Consider the following 20,122-nt stretch of genomic DNA (forward strand, 5'->3'; position numbering starts at 1 on the left):
AGCTCGAGCCTGGGAATGGTAAGATCGGGCTTGGGGGCAAGTTTGGCTTTCCCGAATATGAACGCAAACTCTGTCTCACCATTTTTGTTCGTTAACTTCAGGTAAGCCACGGCTGCAATAGCCTGGGTTGATGCATCACAGAAGACACAGATTTCTCTGTGCTTCGCACCAAGAAAGGAGAAGGAGCAGTATGGCCTTGGGATACGGATTTGCTCGAGTTGTTTGAGAGCATTCTTCCATTCTGACCACTCCTTAAACATGCCCTCTGGAAGAGTCTCATCCCACCCACAAGTCTCTTTTGTCAGCTCCCGCAACAGTGCCCTCCCCTTGATGCTCACTGGCACTGCAAACCCCAGCGGGTCAAAAAGGCTGTTGATAGTGGACAGAACACCTCTTTTCGTGTAAGGCTTTTCGGCTTGAGAGACTCTGAATGTGAAGGTGTCGCCTTCAATGTCCCAACATACTCCTAAGCTTCTCTGCATTGGAGGAAACTCTGTGTTGAAATCTATGTCCTTGAGCCCGCTTGCCAAGTCTACAGTAGAGAATGCTTTCATGACATTTGGGCTGTTTGAAGCTATTTTGTGGAGCCTCAGGTTGGACGCAGCGAGCAGCTCCTGTGTGTCTTTGAGGAGCTTAATTGCCTCTGACTCAGTAGGGAGGGATTTGAGTCCATCGTCGACATAGAAATGTCTTTGAACAAACTGTTTGGCCTCAGAATAGTGCTGTGTGTCGAACAGGTGTGCTGCCTTTCTCAGACCGAAAATTGCCACCGCTGGAGAGGGGCTGTTGCCGAACACGTGCACTTTCATTCTGTACTCAACAACTGGCTCTCTTGGGTCATTGTTGCGGTACCAAAGGAACCGGAGGAAGTTCCTGTGGTCTTCTCGCACCTGAAAGCAGTGGAACATTTGTTGTATGTCCGCTGTGACAGCCACCGTTTCTTCTCTGAAACGGATGAGCAACCCAATCAGACTGTTATTCATATTTGGACCTTTGAGCAGCACATCATTTAAGGACACTCCCTGAAACTTAGCACTTGAGTCAAATACCACCCTGATGTTCCCGGGCTTCTGCGGGTGATAAACGCCAAAGAAGGGCAGATACCAGCATTCTTCTCCTTCTTCGAGAGCTGGTGCTGGTTCGGCGTGATCCCTGTCAAACAACCCCTGCATAAAATCCATAAAATGTCTCTCCATCTCAGGGCGTTTATTTAATGTGCGGCGCAACGACTCTAAGCGGCTGAGTGCTTGGTTTCTGTTGTTTGGGAGGTGGGTTCTCGGTGTACGGAAAGGAAGTGGAGCTGTCCAGCTATTTGCATCGTCTTGGTAAAAGTCTCTTTCCATAATTTCCAGAAAGGCTTGGTCCTCAAAGGAAGGGGCTAGCTCTTCGTCCTTTTCACTTTGCTGGAATATGTGTTTCCCTATTTGACATGAACTGTGAGTGTTCCAGGATTTGTTGTGTGACTGCTCTTTGACATGAAAGCTGTTTTGACAGGGTGTTAGGAGACTTGGACGCCCGTTCTCTAGAACACTCGTTCTGTATGTGCCTATGATGGCTGGCTTATAGGCTCATCCTAGGCATACATCACCTACAATAACCCACCCAAGTGCAAGTCTCTGGGCAAATGGAGCATTGACTGGTCCATTCACTCGTTCATACACTTTGTGCACTTGTATTATGTCTCGGCCTAACAGCAACATAATGTCAGCCTCAGGGTCTAGGGGCTGCATATGATCTGCTAGGTGTTTGAGGTGTTGATGGGCTAGGGCAATCTCTTGCGTTGGTATTTCATTCTTGTTGTCTGGGAGTGAGTCACACTCGAGCAAAGAAGGCAGAGGAGAGCTGAACTGGCCATCAACAGACTGTATAAAGAGGTTCTCAGCTAAGCGGCCATTTGTAGTGGAAACCCCTGTACATGTCTTAAGTGTGTATGGCGCTAGGTTGCTCATTGGGATGCCAAAGGTGTCGAAAAGATTTGACTTCGCTAATGACCTATTGCTCTGGTCATCTATGATAGCGTAAACCTTGACCTTTTTGTCTGGATGCCCCTTTGGATAAATGTAGGTTTGACATATTTTGGAGCAGGAACGCCCCCCACCTAAGTCCCCACAAACTTGAGTGCATGCTGAGCTAGTCTCCAAGTCTAGGCTACTCTCCCCGCCATGCTCCTCCCTGTCCTGGTCTGGGGCAATGTTTTGAGCTTTTGTGTTTTGTGTCCATGGAGCTGGACCTGCATGCAGCGCTGCAACGTGTTTGTTGCTGTTGCACTCTAGGCAAGTAATCTCTTCCTTACAGTCTTTAGCTTGGTGAGCTGAGGAATTGCAGCACCTAAAACAGATGTTGTGTTCCCTGAGGTATGCCTTACGCTCATCTAGTGTCTTTTCCCTGAAACCTCTACACTTCTTTAACGGGTGCGGTTTCTTGTGGATGGGACACAGTTTGTTTGTGAACTCACTCGTGCTGCCTAAGTTTGGTTTGTGAGTTTTGTTTACCTCTGTGTTGTGGACGGCAACAGGCGGTCTTGACTTGGCAAATCTTGTATAGTGGTTGTCGTGAGTTGTTGGATAGGATGTGGGACCTGATACAGTAGACTTAAAACTGGGGTCGTTTCTCATTTTCGCTTCATCTTGTATGAAGCGACAGAAGAATGAGAATGGAGGGAAATATACATCATGTCTCTGCTTGTATTTAGTCCCCTCTGACATCCACCTGTCTTGAAGATTTGTTGGCAACTTATCAACTATCGGGGCAATGCCACGTGATGTGTCCAAATACACTAGCCCAGGTAAAGAGCCGTCTGATTTGGCTGCATCAATTTCAGAAAGTAGGTCGCCAAGTTCTCTGAGATTCTGGGGGTCTTTGTTTGACACTCTAGGAAAGCGTTCAAGTCTGTCAAGGAGCGACTTCTCAATAGCCTCTGGGGTGCCATAACATTCTTGTAGCCGTGTCCAAACTCGACGTAGGCCCTCTGCTGGATTGTTGAGATGGACAGAGCGTATACGTTTGGCATGCTTAGACGACTCTTCTCCAAGCCACCGGGTGAGCAAATCTAACTGTTCGCTAGGCTTTAAGCTTAACCCTTCAATAGCGTTACAGAAAGAAGCTCTCCATGCCCAGTAGTCCTCTGCTCTGTCCGTAAACTTTGTCAGACCGTCTGCCACCAATTCTCTTTTTGCCAGAAACTTAGCGAGATTAGCAAAGTCACTGTTCCCGTTGTTGATTTGCGTTGGCTGGAAAGGTGGAGTGTAAGGGGAAAAGCTCATAGGTTGCGGTGTGGTACTTACATACCTTTGGCCACATTTTTCTTGGGTATCAGCAGCTGGTGTCAGATGGCTGCCAATCTCATATTTGATGTCCTGTTGATTTACCTGTGGGACATATTGAGGTGAAGTGGCTGGATCGGGGATTGGACTGATGTCACATTGTTTTATCGGCGTAAAGTGTTTGGGGTCCGGCAAGTCTTCTCTGCGATGCTCTGGTGAAGAATATCCAAGATAACTCTGTAGTCTGTATGACTGGGTTGAAGCTGGAAGCTGGAGTAGAGCGTGAGAGTTCAGCGCTGGTTGTGAGTTCTCTTGACCCTGTCGTGATTTCCCATATTGTTTTTCTGACACACGAGATGACCACATTTCCCCGCTTACCTCCTCTGCTATTGCTGCTTCAAATACATTGGCTTCAGCGAGCGCAGCTTCTGCTTCCTTTTCTTCTTTTAGTGCTTCTAATGTAGCACTTAACTCTGCTTGCCTCATTTTCACCTCAATCTCCCGTCGTGTAAACTCTGCTCTGGCGCGTGCTGCTTCGGCCTTTGCCCGTGCTTCGACTGCTGCTTTGGCCTTTGCCCGTGCTTCGACTGCTGCTTTGGCGAGTGAGCTGCGGGATCTGGATGTAGATCCAGAGCAGGTGGACCGTACCTCCAGCTGCTCCTCCTCTGCTGACAGCATAGTGGCGTCTGGGTCAGATGTCTGGAAGACTGCCTCCTGAAGTAGCCGTTTCGCCAGTCTTTTTACTGTTCTGCCCTCGCACTTAACTAGGCAGACAGACAACCATCATCCCATGTAGAAAAACCACACCGTTGTTCCTTTCTGGTGGATTTATTTGATTGGATGCATAGCATGGCTTTGTCGAAATACATGAATGGATGAATGGTAAAACTGTAAACAAACACAAAATATCCCATGTGAGCTAATATAAGCAAACATTCTTACAATTAGAAGATGCTATGACCTGTTACTATGCAAAGCAAAGCAGAACGAAACAAGCTAACAAGCTAACGTTAGCGGTTAGCTAGCGCTAATTAGCGTTTAGGCTAATGACTAATAAAGCACATCATTGAGTCAATTTGCTTTCTCAAAATATCACAAACAACACACGGCAGTTAGTGCTAAACATTCACCGGTAAAACACAACAATACTGCCAACTTACAGACTGTGCTGGCTTAAGAGGTAGCATAGGCAGGCACAGGAGTAGCAAACTGTCCTTCTCCCGTTAGACAGGAAGTAATGAGAAGTAGCACTTCCGGTAGAATGTCAAAATAAAATGAACAGTGTGCCAGAAACGAATAAAGATTGCATGAACTTGTATAACACTACATAACATGAGTGGTGACTCTTAAGGAGCCAGAACATACCCATTTTCTAAATTATGATCCCATTTATAACAAACTTAGCAGTAAGTATCTGCTTCAGGGTGAGCGTGGGTTGCAAAGTGGCTTTCACAGGTATATCATCTGTGTGCATGCTAAAGCAGCTTCAGTATAACAGAAAATGAGTCATCAAACGATGTGGTCGGACTATAAGATTAACTGATCTGCTGGGATTGCAGCTGCTAATGCCATGCTAACGCAATATTTGGCTTAACATATTTGCTGTACCCATACAGTGATAACTCTGTTCAGAACTTTTAGGTGGTAGTGTTTCACATAAATGTTGAGGTTTGCTGCCTTGAAACTCTGGAGAGCAGATTGGGACAGAGAGAGAAGGAAATGTGGCGGTAAGCTGCCGTAGAGAGCCAAAAACATAAGAAAGCTCTATTGTATTTTTGGTGTTTTTGAAGCTGTGGCTCCTGTTGGGTGGTTTTCCAGAGGCTCCTGGGCTGAAATTTTTCTCTCGATCTGTCAGCACTGCTGCGGAGAGTGTTTAAAAATGTGATGATAGCCCCCTTTCCTATTCCCTATCTCCCTCCCACTCTCCACTGCTTTTCTTGCACCAATTGTTTTTTTTTTTAAACCAGTGGAGAGTGCAAAGTGGGAGTAAAACTGCAGATTTTAACAACCTTTAAGTATTTTCTATGGTCTCCTGTGATAAGGTTATTGTGGACTTTTGTCATTATTTTTGATGTGAATTTAAAAAAACAAGAATAATCTTATTTTAAACAGTCTCTTTCTTTAATCAGTGCAACACAAGTAACTTTTTTTAGAGTGTAATCCCTTTAAAAAAGTAGATTTTATGAGTACACCATTAGAACAAGGTCTTTAGTTGTTTATGCAGTCATACCTATTCCCTGGAGAAACCATATTATTTATCCCACCCAAATGATTTTCTTCCAAAGGCATTTCATATTTCCCTCGATGACTGGGATTACGTCTGAGCATTTTTATGTAAATTATGTTGTATCTAATTACTCTGACTGAGTGAAAATAGCAGATTCTGATGGCTTTCCTCCAACAGAAGACAATTTTGTGCTCACTTGAGAGGAAAGAGCATTTTGAGAAAAAAATAAACACAGAAATAAATACTGATGCAAATGCCCCCGCTGAATAAATAATGACATTGATTTAGCCTCAGCAGGCCCAGGAAATGACTAATTCACATTGCAAAACAACATTAGCCGAGATAAACGAAATAATGATAATCAGTCCTTTTGTCTTTACATGCACGTTCTCCTTTGAGTGCCGATCATTTCAGGAGCTCTTTTAATTCAACCAGTCGGATTTAGATTTTGCTTTATTTTCTTTATTTTTTTTAAAGACTATTAGATGTTTGTTTGACAAATGAATAGAACTCCAAGAAAAGTTTCTATAAACATTATTTTGCCTGGAATTTCTGTGGATTTCTTCTGAAAACAAGCCAACAGCAGCCCACTAACTGTCTCTATCTCAGTTCTCAAATGTCATGGAGTAGCTGTCCATCATTCTCTCTGCCTTTTGTCTTCTCTGTTGTTTCTCGCCTTTCTCCTGGAGAACATGACAATTTTCAGAGAGGGAACAGATGCAGAGGACTGCCTGACCAGAGGAAGTCTCCCTCTCCATTTAGACAGGATGACAAGTGAATAAGAGGAGTGTGTGTCTGTGTGTGCATGTTTGTGGGTCCTTTATAAAGGGATTACCATATGAAGACGCCTCATGTGAAAGCAGGAATACTCAGCGGGATCTGGCACTGGTGGAAGCACACACACAAACATACACTCAGCATGTTTGTGTGTGTGTTCTCTCTCTGTACACAGAGGGAACAAAAACAGGTAAAGGAAGAGAAGAAATGGATATGATGAGGAGTTTTAACTCTTAGACACACAGAGAGAAGAGGTGAAAGTTATCCGCGATACACAACTCATTTTGCTCCAAAACTGTGCGGTCACTATTTCTGTGACCCAAATGATTGAATGCCCCACATTAAAAAGTTACAAGCAGCACACAAAGCTGTCGTTGTGTGCGCTGTAAAAAATCGACACTAAGGAAATTTCCACCTGTACATTTGTTACTTTCTACAGCTATCCACCGTATCTCACTAAGTTTAAAGAAGCACTTTTAATTTGTTTATTGATTGTTATTATTATTATTTTAAATCTATATTGATGAATGTTGGTAGGTCCCCGCCTTTGACAAAGCACTTTAGAACATAAACTATTTGGTCTAGAAAGTAAAAAGAGTCCCTGTAGGAAGTAAGACGTTTTTATTGTCCAGTGTAAAAAGCAAAGGATTTTCACCTTGGAGAGAGTTTGAACCATAAGTGCATCAGTGTTTAATGAACTGTTGTGTGGAGGACACATTTATGGGCAGAAGTGCAGGATTCTTGAGACAGGAATAAACTTTAAACAAGCTTTAACGCTTCCGGTTCCAGAAAACCAAAAAGAAAGCCCAAAATCTGAATGGTGACAGGGTACCATTCCAAAGACTACAAACATACTCAGAAAAGTCAGGGAAAGCAGAGCAAGGAAACGAACAACAATGTGGAAAATAAAACACAGGACAGGGGGAGACTCAGGAAATGGATACATACAGGTGGGGAACACAGCTGAAACTAATCAAGGACGAAGGGACAAGGAGGGCAAAATCAAATAAAAACAAACAAACACCAGAGGCAAAAATATTATCAACATAAAACAGGAAGAGAAAATTATCTGTGGAGCCCATATACATGCATGGACTCAACATATGGGTAATGACCAGAGATGGGCAGTAACCCTTTACAAGTAACGTCCAACATCCAGGGACCATTCTTGTCTTGTGGGAGAGGTTTAGGGAACAGTTTTGTTTGTTTAGATTTAGTTTGTTTCTGCTTTCCTAGATTTTTCTATATTTATCTGACAGATAAACCCAATCCAATACTAGTGATGTTAGTCTTGCTATAGAAGACTAAAGAAAATACACAAGGTTCATAATGTACATCCATGGTTTCACTTCCTGCTGGTAAATCTTTTGATGCATGTCATACTGTTCTCTTACATTTCCTGTTGCTCTCTGCAGTGACTGTTCAAATAAAGGCATCATTTTTTAAAAAATTTTTTTAAATGTTTATTTTACCAGAGCTAGAGTAAAAATGCTCAAATCTGCTCTAGCTTCTCATTATGTACACTGATCTTTTTCATAAAGACAGGAATAATAAGACTTGTTTGTTTGTTTTTCAGCGACTCTAATTGTCAAACCAGACCCAGTTACAGGCCAAATAATTGTTTACATCAACAAAACAAGTTGAGCATTTAATACTGTACTATAGGACTGGGCTTCTAGTCAATTCTACTTGTGTCTAGCTTGATAATCAGTGTATGGTCAGCTTACAGCATATAGTATAAGCTAGACAACTTTTTTTTCTCTTGCAACTACATAAAAAACACATGCAAGAGCAACAGTTTCTTCATGTGTAATCAGGCATCCTCCCCTCCCCCTTCTTCAAAAATGAATCTGCTTCTAGGGTGTGAAGATCTCTGTGTTAAAACCACAAAACCAGATACAAATTGAACTTAAGAATCCAACTTTATTCATGTTAAAGTGATAATTCAAATTTAATAAACAAAACACTTTATTTATCAGGCACAGAGAGCACCAGATGAGACAAAACATCAAAAAATCAACAACGCAAAAACGTCAATGCTATCTAAAATGACCAATCGCAAATTTATCCGAATCATAGCCAGGCTGTGTAGAGCTGTAGTCATCAGTGCAGAGGTTAAACAATAAAGGCGATAAGACATAAGTTAGCCAACACCCTCTATGTCCAGTCTGTAATAAATCAATAATGCATGAAATGAGTCCAGGTGAAAGCTCAGGGCCATGCAGAGATGTTTGAAGTTAGAAAGGGGCACGTAGAACCAGGCTGAATAACAACAACCCACATTCATCAAGAATCGAATATGGAATCGTATCATACTATATCACTGTCATTAGGTGTTGACAATGCAACGCAAACATGTTTTTCTTGATGGGTACAGTGTTGCTGTTGAGGGGTTACTGCTGCTCCTGCTGCTGATAGTGCTGGAGGGCAGGGCTGTGTTGATCTGAGACTGTAGACATTTAAAGTCCATAGGAGAGATGGTCTCTGATTAAACAAGTGTTATGAGACAATAACACATGGAACCATAAAGCAACAAATTAAAAAAAAAAACTGTGGGAAATAAACTCTGCTCTCTTCCTCCTTCCATCTCCTCATCTCATCTATCTCTCCACTCCCTGTCCATCAGAGAACAAGGCACAATTTCCTGTTGCATTAATCTATTATTTAATTTTCCACACTTAACAACACCTAATCCATAATAAAGTAACGATAGAAAAATGTTATAGAACCAAAACAATTGTGTTTATTATTGTTTCTATACTTGAGTATCTCTGCAATGCAACAACTGGTACATGTGTTAATATTACCTGTGCTCTTTGTAATCCAGCTGCTGAAGGATCCACTGCCTTTATCAGCCTCACACTGCTCATTCTGTCACTGTTTCCTGCTCCTGTCCTTTACAGGGCATGTCTGGACAATGTTATATCATGAGGAATAATCTAAAAAAATCTATACACATAAAACACACACGTGCACATACAGTGACATTTTAGACCTTTCTCCAGAATACTGTGTATACTATGGCCACAAGTTTTCATCATGTTGCTGATCCAGAATCCTTCCCTTATTATTTATTCCTAGTACTATAATAATAAAATAATAAGAATAAAAAATAAAGGAATAAATATAAAATAATGTATTTGTGAGGATTTTGTTTCACTATCCACTCTGTGCAGGCAGAAAGCTTATTAAATGTTTAAACTGTAGAGATACATTAATTCTGCTGCTGTAAAATCAGTATTTTGTCATATTTGAAATATTAATCTAATATATCTGTTTCTTAATGTAACTTTTTTAAAACAGTGTGTTTTTTAAATATCATAATTATAATCATCTATAATTATGTGGATATGCATATTAGATAGTTTTTAATGAAATATAAGCCCTGTAACTTACTTTAAAATTAAATATGTTCCCTAAAAAGGTGGACAGAGCTACAGATCCATGACACCCTTACCCAGTTAGCTAGCAGCTAATGACACCACTACTTGTGCAGTTAATAAAAGGACAGGTAATGTTTTATCGCGCTGTTGCACACACAGCATGCTCATTTGTTTCAATTCGTCAGTTGCCACAAGACAACTTAACGTGTACGTAAAAACCTAATACTCCTGTGTGCTATAGACTATAGCGTGAGCTGTACATCCTATTTACTGGTTTCCCAATGAATTTGTGATTCCCCACAGCTCCGCACCGCCCAGGTGGCAAAAAATCTGGGCACTCTTTGCGAGCTCGTTCCCAGCTCGTAACCAGCATGCTCTGCCGTCAAGGGCCTGGTGCAGCTGCATAGTTGAATCCCAAAGATAATAATGTCTACATATTTTACTTTATTTTGACATTCATATAGAGCCATTATAATAGTGATAGCTCTGTGTTATGTTTTTGTTTTTCTGATATCAAAGTACTTTTGAGTTCAATTTGTGAGACTCCTTATCAACCAAGTCATAACGTAGCGCTGTCAGTCACACAGTCACAAATGTATTTATTTATTGAACCTGAGAAATAAAGCAAAACAAGTTAAAGTGAAATAAACTATCTGTTGACAGGAGATACAAACAAATGAGGTACTTTATATTACACATGCAGCTGATGTTTAAGACAGCAGAAAATAGCAGCGTGTGTGTGTCTGTGTGTGTGTGAAGGAGAACGAGAGGGAGACACCAACAGAGTAATTTATCTTGTTATGGCAGCAGTATTGGCTGTGAACGGCTCCAGCCAGCCATCTGACCTGCAAGGTACAGCTCAATGCAAAAAGCATTATGCTAGTTATATGTCTTAAATTCCATACTCAGTTATTGTTGCCATGGCTTTTGTTTTACTTTATTTTCTTATTCCGCACTGATAAGTTATAATTCCAAGTCTTTGAGAATCTATCTCTTGTTAGGTGTATGCGTGTGTCTCGAATGGACAAATACAAACACAAAGGACTCTCGTAATGTTGAAGGTAGTTTTAAAGTCACTCATTTGTCATCTTTTTAATTCTGTGTGTGGTCTTTACTGGGTCCTTCTCTATGGGATGCCACAAGGCCAGTGACAATGGGTGGTCTTTGCTGGTATATTAGAGGATGTAGTTGATTTTACCTAACTATGATGTGAGATCAAGTGCAGCTCTTTGAGATGAATCTCTGTGGAAAGTCATCACATAATCAACAGGGTGAGAACAAAACTATTAAAACAACTGGGGAGCTTCAGTGCAAAAGTAAGATATAAGCTATGAGAATATGAGCTACGGATGAAAATAAATATGAGCTGCATGTGCTGATTGTTCACAGATAACTGTGCATGTTTAACTTCTAGCCAGTCATGATACTTTCATATGCACGTCGTAGGACAATGGTGTCAAGCATAAGGTTTGGGGTCCTGAATTGGCCTTGCAAATTCACCAATCGGCCCCATAGGATGGCTTTGGAAAATATTAAATCAAATTCAAATTCAAATTTTATTTGTCACGTACACAGTCATACACAGTACGATATGTAGTGAAATGCTTGGACAACTGCTCGTGACCTAAAGAAAACAAAAAAAGGAAAGGCTATGAATAAGATAGGAAATAAATATGCAAAATTAAAAAGGGTAAATTTAACTAGGAAGGAATAAAATATAAATTAAGGTTAAAAATGAAATAACTGTACAACACAAATTAGAATGAAGGGTAAATTTAACTGGGAAGAATAAGATAAAATATATAAATTAAAGTTGAAAATAAAATAACTGTACAACAAAATACACAATACACAATATAGAACTATATAAGAATGTATGAAGAAATCTAAATATAAATAAATATATACACAATAACAGCAGCTGTACAAGTATTAACTGGAAATGAAGAATATAGTGACCAGTGTTGTGCAAAAACAATGTCCAGAAAGTCCAGTGTGTGTGTAAGAACCATATGTGTGGGTCAGTACTGTGTGGTGGTGTGATTGAGAGACCGTATCGCCTGCAGGAAGAAGCTCCTCCTCAGTCTCTCTGTGTTGGTCTTCAGGGAGCGGAATCGCTTTCCTGACCTCAACAGAGAGAACAGTCTGTTGTTGGGATGGCTGAGGTCCTTCACGATCTTCCTGGCCTTGGTCCAGCACCGCCTGCTGTAGATTGAGTGCAGGTCAGGGAGCTCGGAGCGGATGGTGCGCTCAGCTGACCGCACAACCCTCTGTAGAGCTCGTCTGTCCTGCATGGTGCTGTTCCCGAACCAGGTTAAGATGTTTCCCGCCAGGATGCTCTCTATGATGCACGAGTAAAAGTTCCTGAGCACCTTGGAGGGCAGTTGGAAGTCTCTCAAGCGTCTGAGGTGGTAGAGACGCTGTCGGGCCTTTTTCACCACGGTGTTGATGTGACAGGACCATGACAGGTCCTGCGTGATGTGAACTCCGAGGTATTTGAAGCTGTCCACTCTCTCCACTGGGCACTCGTTGATGACGGGGGTCTGGTAGTTCCTCTCCTGCTTAGTGCTGAAGTCCACTATCAGCTCCTTTGTCTTACTGACGTTTAGAAGGAGGTTGTTCCTCTGGCACCAGTTCTCCAGATTCCTAATCTCCTTCAGGTAGGCCGTCTCGTTGTTATCAGAGATCAGGCCCACCACGAAGGTGTCGTCAGCAAACTTGATGATGGTGGTGGAGCTGGTAGTGGCCACACAGTCATATGTGTACAAAGAGTACAGCAGGGGGCTCAGAACACACCCCTGGGGGGCTCCAGTGCTGACAGTGGTGGAGGCTGAGACATGTCCGCCCATCCTTACTGCCTGTGGTCTGCCAGTTAGGAAGTTGGAGATCCACTGACACATAGATGAGCTGAGTCCCAGATGCTCCAGCTTGGTGGTGAGTGTGGAGGGAATTATGGTATTAAATGCAGAGCTGTAGTCTATGAAGAGCATTTTAACATAATTCCCCCTTCTAGTGTCCAAGTGAGTGAGTGATGTGTGGAGGAGATGAGAGATGGCATCGTCTGTGGAACGATTTGGACGGTAAGCAAACTGTAGTGGGTCCAGTGTGTCTGGTAGTGAAGAAATGATGAAGTCTCTGACCAGGCGTTCAAAGCACTTCATCACTACTGAGGTGAGGGCTACAGGGCGATAGTCATTGAGAGAAGCAGGGTGGGGTTTCTTCGGGACAGGAACAATGATGGACTCTTTGAAGCATGTGGGGATCACCGACTGAGATAAAGAGATGTTGAATATCTCAGTGAACACAGGAGCTAGCTGGTATGCGCAGTCTCTGAGGATACGACCTGGGATGCCGTCTGGTCCTGCTGCTTTCCTGGTGTTCACTCTCTTGAAGGCTCTCCTTACTTCATGCTCGGAGATGACGAGCACGTTTCCGGTGCTGGCAGTATCTTCCTGTCTGCAGCCGTTAGCGCCGCTAACACTAGCATTGTTGGAGACCTTAGCTGCAGCCTCGAAGCGAGCATAGAAAGTGTTCAGCTCGTCTGCCAGAGTCACGGCCGCGTTCGTCATACCGGTTGTTGGTGCTTTATAGTCCGTTATTGTCCTTAGTCCCCGCCACAGGCTCCTAGAGTCACTCTGTTGGAGTTGTGACTCTAGTTTCCTCCCGTAGCGCTGCTTCGCCTCTTTCACCGCCCTCCGCACGTTATATGACGCGGCTTTGTACGGGTCCATGTCCCCCGTCATGAGTCCCGTGTTGTAGGCAGCGGTGCGGGATCTCAGAGCGTCGCGGATGGTTTTATCCACCCACGGCTTCTGGTTGGGAAACGTTGTGATAGTCTTTGTCTCCACGGTATCATCCGCTAGTTTCCCGATGAATCCCACAACCGCTTCCGTAAACACGTTGACGTCATCGTCGGAGCTGTTTCTGAACATGCCCCAGTCTGCGTCATCGAGTGCGTCCTGTAACGCGGCCACCGATTGATCCGTCCAGCGCGCGACCTTCCTCTGAACCGGAACTTCCTGTTTCAGCCTTTGTTTATATTTTGGCATGAGGAAGATGGCGGCGTGATCAGATTTGCCAAACGGGGGGCGGGATTGTGCCTTGTAGCCGTCCTTGACCGTAGTGTAGCAGTGGTCCAGTGTCCTTTCACCCCTGGTGGGGCAGGTGATGTGTTGATAAAAGTTCGGCGCTGCGCGTTTGAGGTTGGCGCTATTAAAGTCCCCCGTCACAATAAGCGCAGCTTCCCGGTGTTGTGTCTGGTGCTGTGTGAGTGCCTCATGCAGCTCGCATAAGGCGGTGACCGTGTCCGCTTGTGGTGGAATATAAACGGCACTTACAATGACCGATGTAAATTCCCGAGGTAGATAAAAAGGACGACACATGATGGACAGTAGTTCCAGATTTGGTGTGCAGGAGCGTGTGAGAGGAACAACGTTCGCACTGTTGCACCAGTTGTTGTTCACCATTAAACACACGCCGCCTCCCCTTGACTTCCCCGAGTCCCGTGTCCTGTCCATGCGGTGAACCGAGAAGAACTCGGCCGGCTGGATGGCGTGGTCCGGCACCGCTGGGTTCAGCCATGTCTCGGTGAAGCAGAGGAGATTGCAGTCCCGAATGTCTCTCTGGAACTTTATCCTGGCCCTGAGGTCGTCAAGCTTGTTCTCCAGTGACTGGACGTTGGCGAGCAGGATGCTAGGCAGAGGTGTGCGGTGTGCACGAGCTCTCAGCCTGTTCCTGACGCCGGCTCACTTCCCTCTAGGCCGCCGCCGCTTCCCTTTGTTCTCTCTCGAGATCTCACTCGGCCAGCTCGGATCCGGAGTTAAAAACTTCGAATTGTGAGTACATTGTATACCAATAGAAACAAGAGTGTCACTGTCATACCTAATGTACCCAATGGTGATGATTTTGCCAATTTAGAAACGCTGAAAACTAACTTAAAAAACAAAGACAAAGAAAAAGTGGTCGGAGCAGTCGTGACGGCAGCCGACCTCACCGGCGCCATCTTAACTGTATTTTTACATTTTATAGCAATATAAAACATTTTAGAAAGCATTATAAAGATTTCATTTTATGGCTTTAAAATAAATAAAGACCTCCAGCATTGGCCCTTCATACTGCACCAAAGTAATCAACTAAGACATGACAGAAAAGTTCCTGCATGTTCTAATAAAATGATATTTTCTGTCAATTATAATTACAGGACAGTCTGACCATTGAGCTACTTTCTGTAATTTTACACTTTTATTTCTTTAAATTTAAGTCCAAAGAGCTGCACTGACAGATTTCTTTCATTTACCACAGCAGAGATGTATTATTTAAATTGCACTTCTTTTTCTTACATTAAGATATGTCAAATGTGTAGTTAAACATCTTTACACTGACAGAAAATAGAGTTTCACAAGTCCGGTTCATGTCTTAGGGTATAGATACTGGAAGATACTGGCAGCAATTTGGCAACCTGGGACTATGAAATGTTAGTGAATTCAGTGGCTTTAGACACTGATTCATCCATTTGCTTAATTGCTTATCCATTTCAGCGTTGTGGGGGCTCGAGCCTATCCCAGCTGTCATAGGACAAGGGCAGCTAAGTAATTGGTGATGAGTGCATTACACATGGAGAGGGGCTTTATTTTAGTTCAGAGATTGTTTTTTAATGAGTCATCAAACAATGAGGAAAGCAATAAAAGAAATTTAATATCAATCTAAAAACCTTTCAGCTAGTCTGCTGATTTAAGCTTCAGGGGATAGACAGAGGATAGCAGGGGCAAGACTTTTTGTTGCATCCACCATTCATGGGTACAAAAACATATATAATCAAAAAAGATATTAAAAATGCTAAATCAGCACTACAAGATAGCCGATTATTTCAAGATTGTTCCCTAACCAAATGCTTTTTAAATGTGCTTGGTCAAAAGTGCTCAGGCTGCAAGCAAACTATAAAAAGAAACTCTTAAATAGTTAAAAACACATTTGTCTGTTTATCATGAGTGCAAAATAGAGTGAATGACAAGTAAACAGCGAATATCTGCTTCCTGCAACTGTCAACCCGATTATTCCGATTTCACGGAATCCACTGTTAAGAAGGGAAGAGTGTATCAGTCTTTAGCCTGAAAATCAGTCATTGCTTTAGGAAATCCAGCCACCCAGAAGGTGAGTAACTGACATCTTTTCTGCACACACAAACACACACTGGCCTTCATTCATTCCCTAAACACCAATGTTAACCTGAACTGAAACCACTAAATGCCACAGAATGTCGGCAAAATGTCTGCACCTTAGAGGATTTCATCATCTTTTATATCATAAAAGTGTAGCACTCACACACCCTTCATGCCCAGTGAAGTGTGCAGAACAGAGGATGAGAACAGAAAGTCGTTCTACAGTAAAGCGGGCACGTACGCGTCAGCTGATGAATGGTCTCTGACACTTGAATATGAACTTTGTCAAACTCCACATTAGCTGTAGCTTGTTTGTGTGGCTTTGTGCATGCATTTAGACGTGGACACATGCATTTGTAGTCCCGTGGCTTAAAACTGGCTTAAGTAATGTGAAAGAGCAAAGTAGTTCACGTAATTGTGAATAATGCGGACACTAATAGTCTAGTTTATTCCTGTCCTTCAGCATGATGCTGCCCTCTTTGCTCATTAACTGTGTGACCAGTTGAATTTCACGGTTCATGGCTCTGGCAGTGGTTTCCTCTAAGGAGGCAGTTTTAGCTCACATGCATCCGACACTCAGCTCAGACAGGGTAATTTAAGTGCATGGATGCTTTTAGACTGGTTTTATTAGAAAATACATACACAAAAGAACTCATTGTGACTGATTAGTAAGTAAAAAGATTGCAGATTGTTGATGCACTCTTCTGGAACATTCACACTCAAGGGAGTCAGATGTTTTCTACTCTGGCTGATCATTACCTGTGACAGTGCTGCACTTAAAATCAGCAGCTCCATTTGACGTCTGTGTAGCTATTTGTGTGTTTGGGCAGCCCTGCAAAATGGTAAACTCTGTGTAGTGCTCCATATAGTGTGGTGTGAGTGATTTCAGGCACGCCGCCAAAGCATTTCTAATGCAACCAATTATCTTTTTGCCCATTCAGCTCCATGTAACCATCAGCAAGACGTCTGTGAAGGTGGTACTGGATTGCTCAGTGGTTGGGGAGAAATACATTAATGCAGCTGGTAACATCACCACCGATGGAATGGAGGTCCTCGGAAGGACGGTTCGATCCAGAGGTAGACAAGACAGCTCTGCTCCGGTTAGTATGAATACTTGTTTGGATCAATGTAAAAAGGAAGCATTGACTACAACGTGTATTAACAAATGCAGATGTAGGTTTTGTTTCAAGACAGCAGCCGATAGGATGACTTGAAAAATGAACAGGCAAAGGTAAAGTTGCTTCTTGCTAGAGTTATTTTACAATCTGTTTCAAATTACCAGAAATGACCAGGCACCTGAGTGAGTGAGTGTGTGTGCGTGTGCATGTGTGTGTGCATAATTATGGCCTGTTAAGTGGCAGCCATAAATATTCACAACCATTTCATTAAGTCACTCAGTAGGAGTTCATTTTATTTATTGCAAGTGGAAATGCACAAAGTGCTTTATATATTCTGTGTTAGCTGTTCTCTACCCATTAAATAGCACAGGCACTCAAAAAAAGAGCTTTTGGCAGACACAGTGAGGGATGAAGGTAAGATAACCTGGGCGTTTGGAAATACTAAGTATTTCCAAACGCCCAGTAGTAAATGTATACTACTGAGCTTTTCCAAAGAAAAATATTAGCTGATAAATGCTCTTTAATTATATTTTCTCTACCTAACAGATTGTTCTCCACTGCCAGTGAAGAAAATGGCTATTTATTTAAAAAATGTCTACTGGCTTGCCAACAGTATTTGCAAAAAGCACGTGAAAATGGAACTTGTTGTACAGAAGAATCAATTTAGTCTAACAATTCTATGTTTTAAGTGGCAACAAATTGAACTGGAAACAATTGTAAACATGTTCGTGTTCATAATTAACTTTGTGTTTAGTTGATTTAAAGGAGTACAAGTGTAACAGAATAAAATCGTACGCTCACTGGGTGCTTCATTAGTTACACCTTGTTAGCAACCGTTTCAACCCCGATTTGTCATCAGAGTTGCCTTAATTCTTTTTGGTACAGATTCAACAAGGCGCTGGAAATATTCCTCACAAATACTGGTCCATGTTTACATGACAGCTTCGCAAAGTGATTTCAGATATGTCAGCTGCACATCCGTGATGTGAATGATGTAGTGACTGTGGAGGCCAGCCGAGTATTACTAGGTAGGCTGTGGTCATGTAAATGATGCCCTGTTTGTACTTAAGGGCCCAAAGTGTGTCAAAAAATATCCCTTAGAAATTGAGACTCATCTGACCAGCTAATGTTTTTCCAATATTCCCATTTTAGTGAACTAGTGATAACTGCAGCCTCAGTTTCCTGTTCTTAGCTGACAAGAGTGACGTGTGGTGCGGTCTTCTGCTGCTGTCCCCCATCTGACATGCAGATTTGACTCGCTTTACCTTCAGAGCTTTACCAATCTAAGCTCTTCCTTAAACTGGTTGTAATGAGGGGTTATTCGAGTTACTGTTGCCTTCCTATCAGCTTAAAGTAGTCCAGCTGTTCTTCTCTAACCTCTGGCATCAACGAGGTACTTTTTACTCAGATACACACTCACTGGATGTTTTTTTCTATTTTGGACCATTCTGTGTAAACCTTAGGGATGGTTATGCTGGAACATACTAAATCATCAGCTTGCAAAATACTCGGACCAGCCTGTCTGGCACCAACAACCATGCCACATTCAAAGTCACTTAAATCACCCTTTTTTCCCATTCAAATGCACCACTTGAACTTCAGCAGGTCATCTTAACCATCTCTACATCCCTAAATGCATGGAGTTACTGCCATGCATTTGATTAGATATTTGCTTTAACGAGCACTTGAACAGGTGGACCTAATAAAGGCTCTGGTGAGGGTATAAAGAGACATGTAGCATTTGTCAGTGAGCTCAAATTATGAAATGAAAATGGGTCAAACCCCCAAACGATTCACAGCAAATCCGTATCTTTTGGTCTTAACATTAGTTCCAGCTTTACTGTAAGAACACAGGCTCTTAAATTCCAAGACCCCCTGCGGTGCTGCAATAGAAGCACTACATATATAATTACAAGCTGTGCCACATCAGCAGCAGGGGAGCGCTCCTGTCTTTAGGAATGAAAAACCTCTGAGCCAAGTTTTTACTTACTGTCATACATTTTCCCAATAAATTGAACTGCATATGGTATTATTTATCATCTGATGATATTATGTAAATAAGGGTGTTGGGTATCTTTTAAATTAAATGTAATTTAACTGATTTTTGTTTAATGACCTTAAGACTTTTATCAGCTGATCTGAAAACAAATGTGCATCCCATCATTATAATTGACAAAGTAAATCTGATGATTATAGGAATAATGCAACAGTGTAAAGAAATACAGTTTTCTACTATATTCAGCATGAACTCGGTGTCCTAGATGAAACTGCTTTATTTATTTATTTTTAAGTTTAAGTGAGGGTTTCCGAAAATATAGGTTGTCTCTGATTGTATATGCATTACACTGGAAACAATGTTGACGAAGTTTGAGGTATTGGGAATGTCAACACTGCTTTTCTAATAAAATAAACAGTGTACGGGAGCAGAGCCCCTCTTAAGTTTTGATGCTAAAATTTCGAAATGAATCAGACATAAGCCAGGGACATAATTTATAGCCAGGCCAAGACTAGCGGATCATTGAGAACATCCAGTTTGTTTATTAAAGCAATCAGCTAGACTCCATATATCTGTCTTCCAGCACATTTCAGCTTGTTATTAAAGCTCATAAGCAGCCAAGCTGTCTGTCTTCTTGCTTCTTATCAACACAGAAACACAGCATTACAAAAAATCCTGGGTAATATTCAGTTTCTAATGCAACTTTTCTTTTAATTCAGCATTTTATTTACCTAATGTACATCGCAACTGCAGTATTAATGCAGAGGTTATGTGTATATCCATATGTACTCATACATGCACATGTGTTTACAGTTCCAGCTCCAGATGTTTGACATTATCTGCAGTACTTCCTGGGCCAGCAGAGATAAGTGTTGTGAGCTGCCAGCATTGGTAAGTAACATTTCTCCCTCTACTTAAACCTACTCTATGAGATAATTTGGTACGTACCTGATCTCTCTTCTTCTGTGCATTATTCACAGAATATTAAAACTCCATATAAATAAAGTGATAAGTATGGTTCCAATCAAAGCCAAAATGCTCATTCAATTAATTTAGTTTAATGTGAAAGAAATTCTCTTAATGAGACCAGTTGCGTATTATGCATATACAAAAAGTCACAAAAAGTGTGTGTCTGCCTTTATGGTAGCACCAATCAATTAACGCCCCAGGCATAAAATGTAATCCACTGAGCAAACACTA

At 42.0% G+C, this 20,122-nt stretch overlaps 2 protein-coding genes across 3 annotated transcripts in view; one reads left to right on the plus strand and one right to left on the minus strand.

Annotated features, from left to right (window-relative positions):
* The window catches only part of col14a1a (collagen, type XIV, alpha 1a), a 166,260-nt gene that overhangs the window by 100,261 nt on the left and 45,877 nt on the right, over positions 1 to 20,122 (plus strand). For both annotated transcript variants that reach the window (XM_080307779.1, XM_080307778.1), the window contains exons 34-35: positions 16,750 to 16,908; positions 19,736 to 19,813. In XM_080307779.1, coding sequence (XP_080163905.1) covers positions 16,750 to 16,908; positions 19,736 to 19,813 — 237 coding nt within the window. The remainder of the gene's footprint in view (positions 1 to 16,749; positions 16,909 to 19,735; positions 19,814 to 20,122) is intronic.
* LOC113032264 (uncharacterized) lies at positions 1,561 to 4,616 on the minus strand. Its single transcript, XM_026185069.2, has 2 exons — positions 4,424 to 4,616; positions 1,561 to 4,151 (listed from the first exon to the last, which is right to left on the minus strand). The coding sequence occupies exon 2, from the start codon at positions 3,939 to 3,941 to the stop codon at positions 1,569 to 1,571; it is 2,373 nt and encodes a 790-aa protein (XP_026040854.2). The 5' UTR covers positions 3,942 to 4,151; positions 4,424 to 4,616; the 3' UTR covers positions 1,561 to 1,568.

The sequence above is a fragment of the Astatotilapia calliptera genome, chromosome 11 (assembly GCF_964374335.1).
Source record: "Astatotilapia calliptera chromosome 11, fAstCal68.1, whole genome shotgun sequence".
Lineage (NCBI taxonomy): Eukaryota > Metazoa > Chordata > Actinopteri > Cichliformes > Cichlidae > Astatotilapia > Astatotilapia calliptera.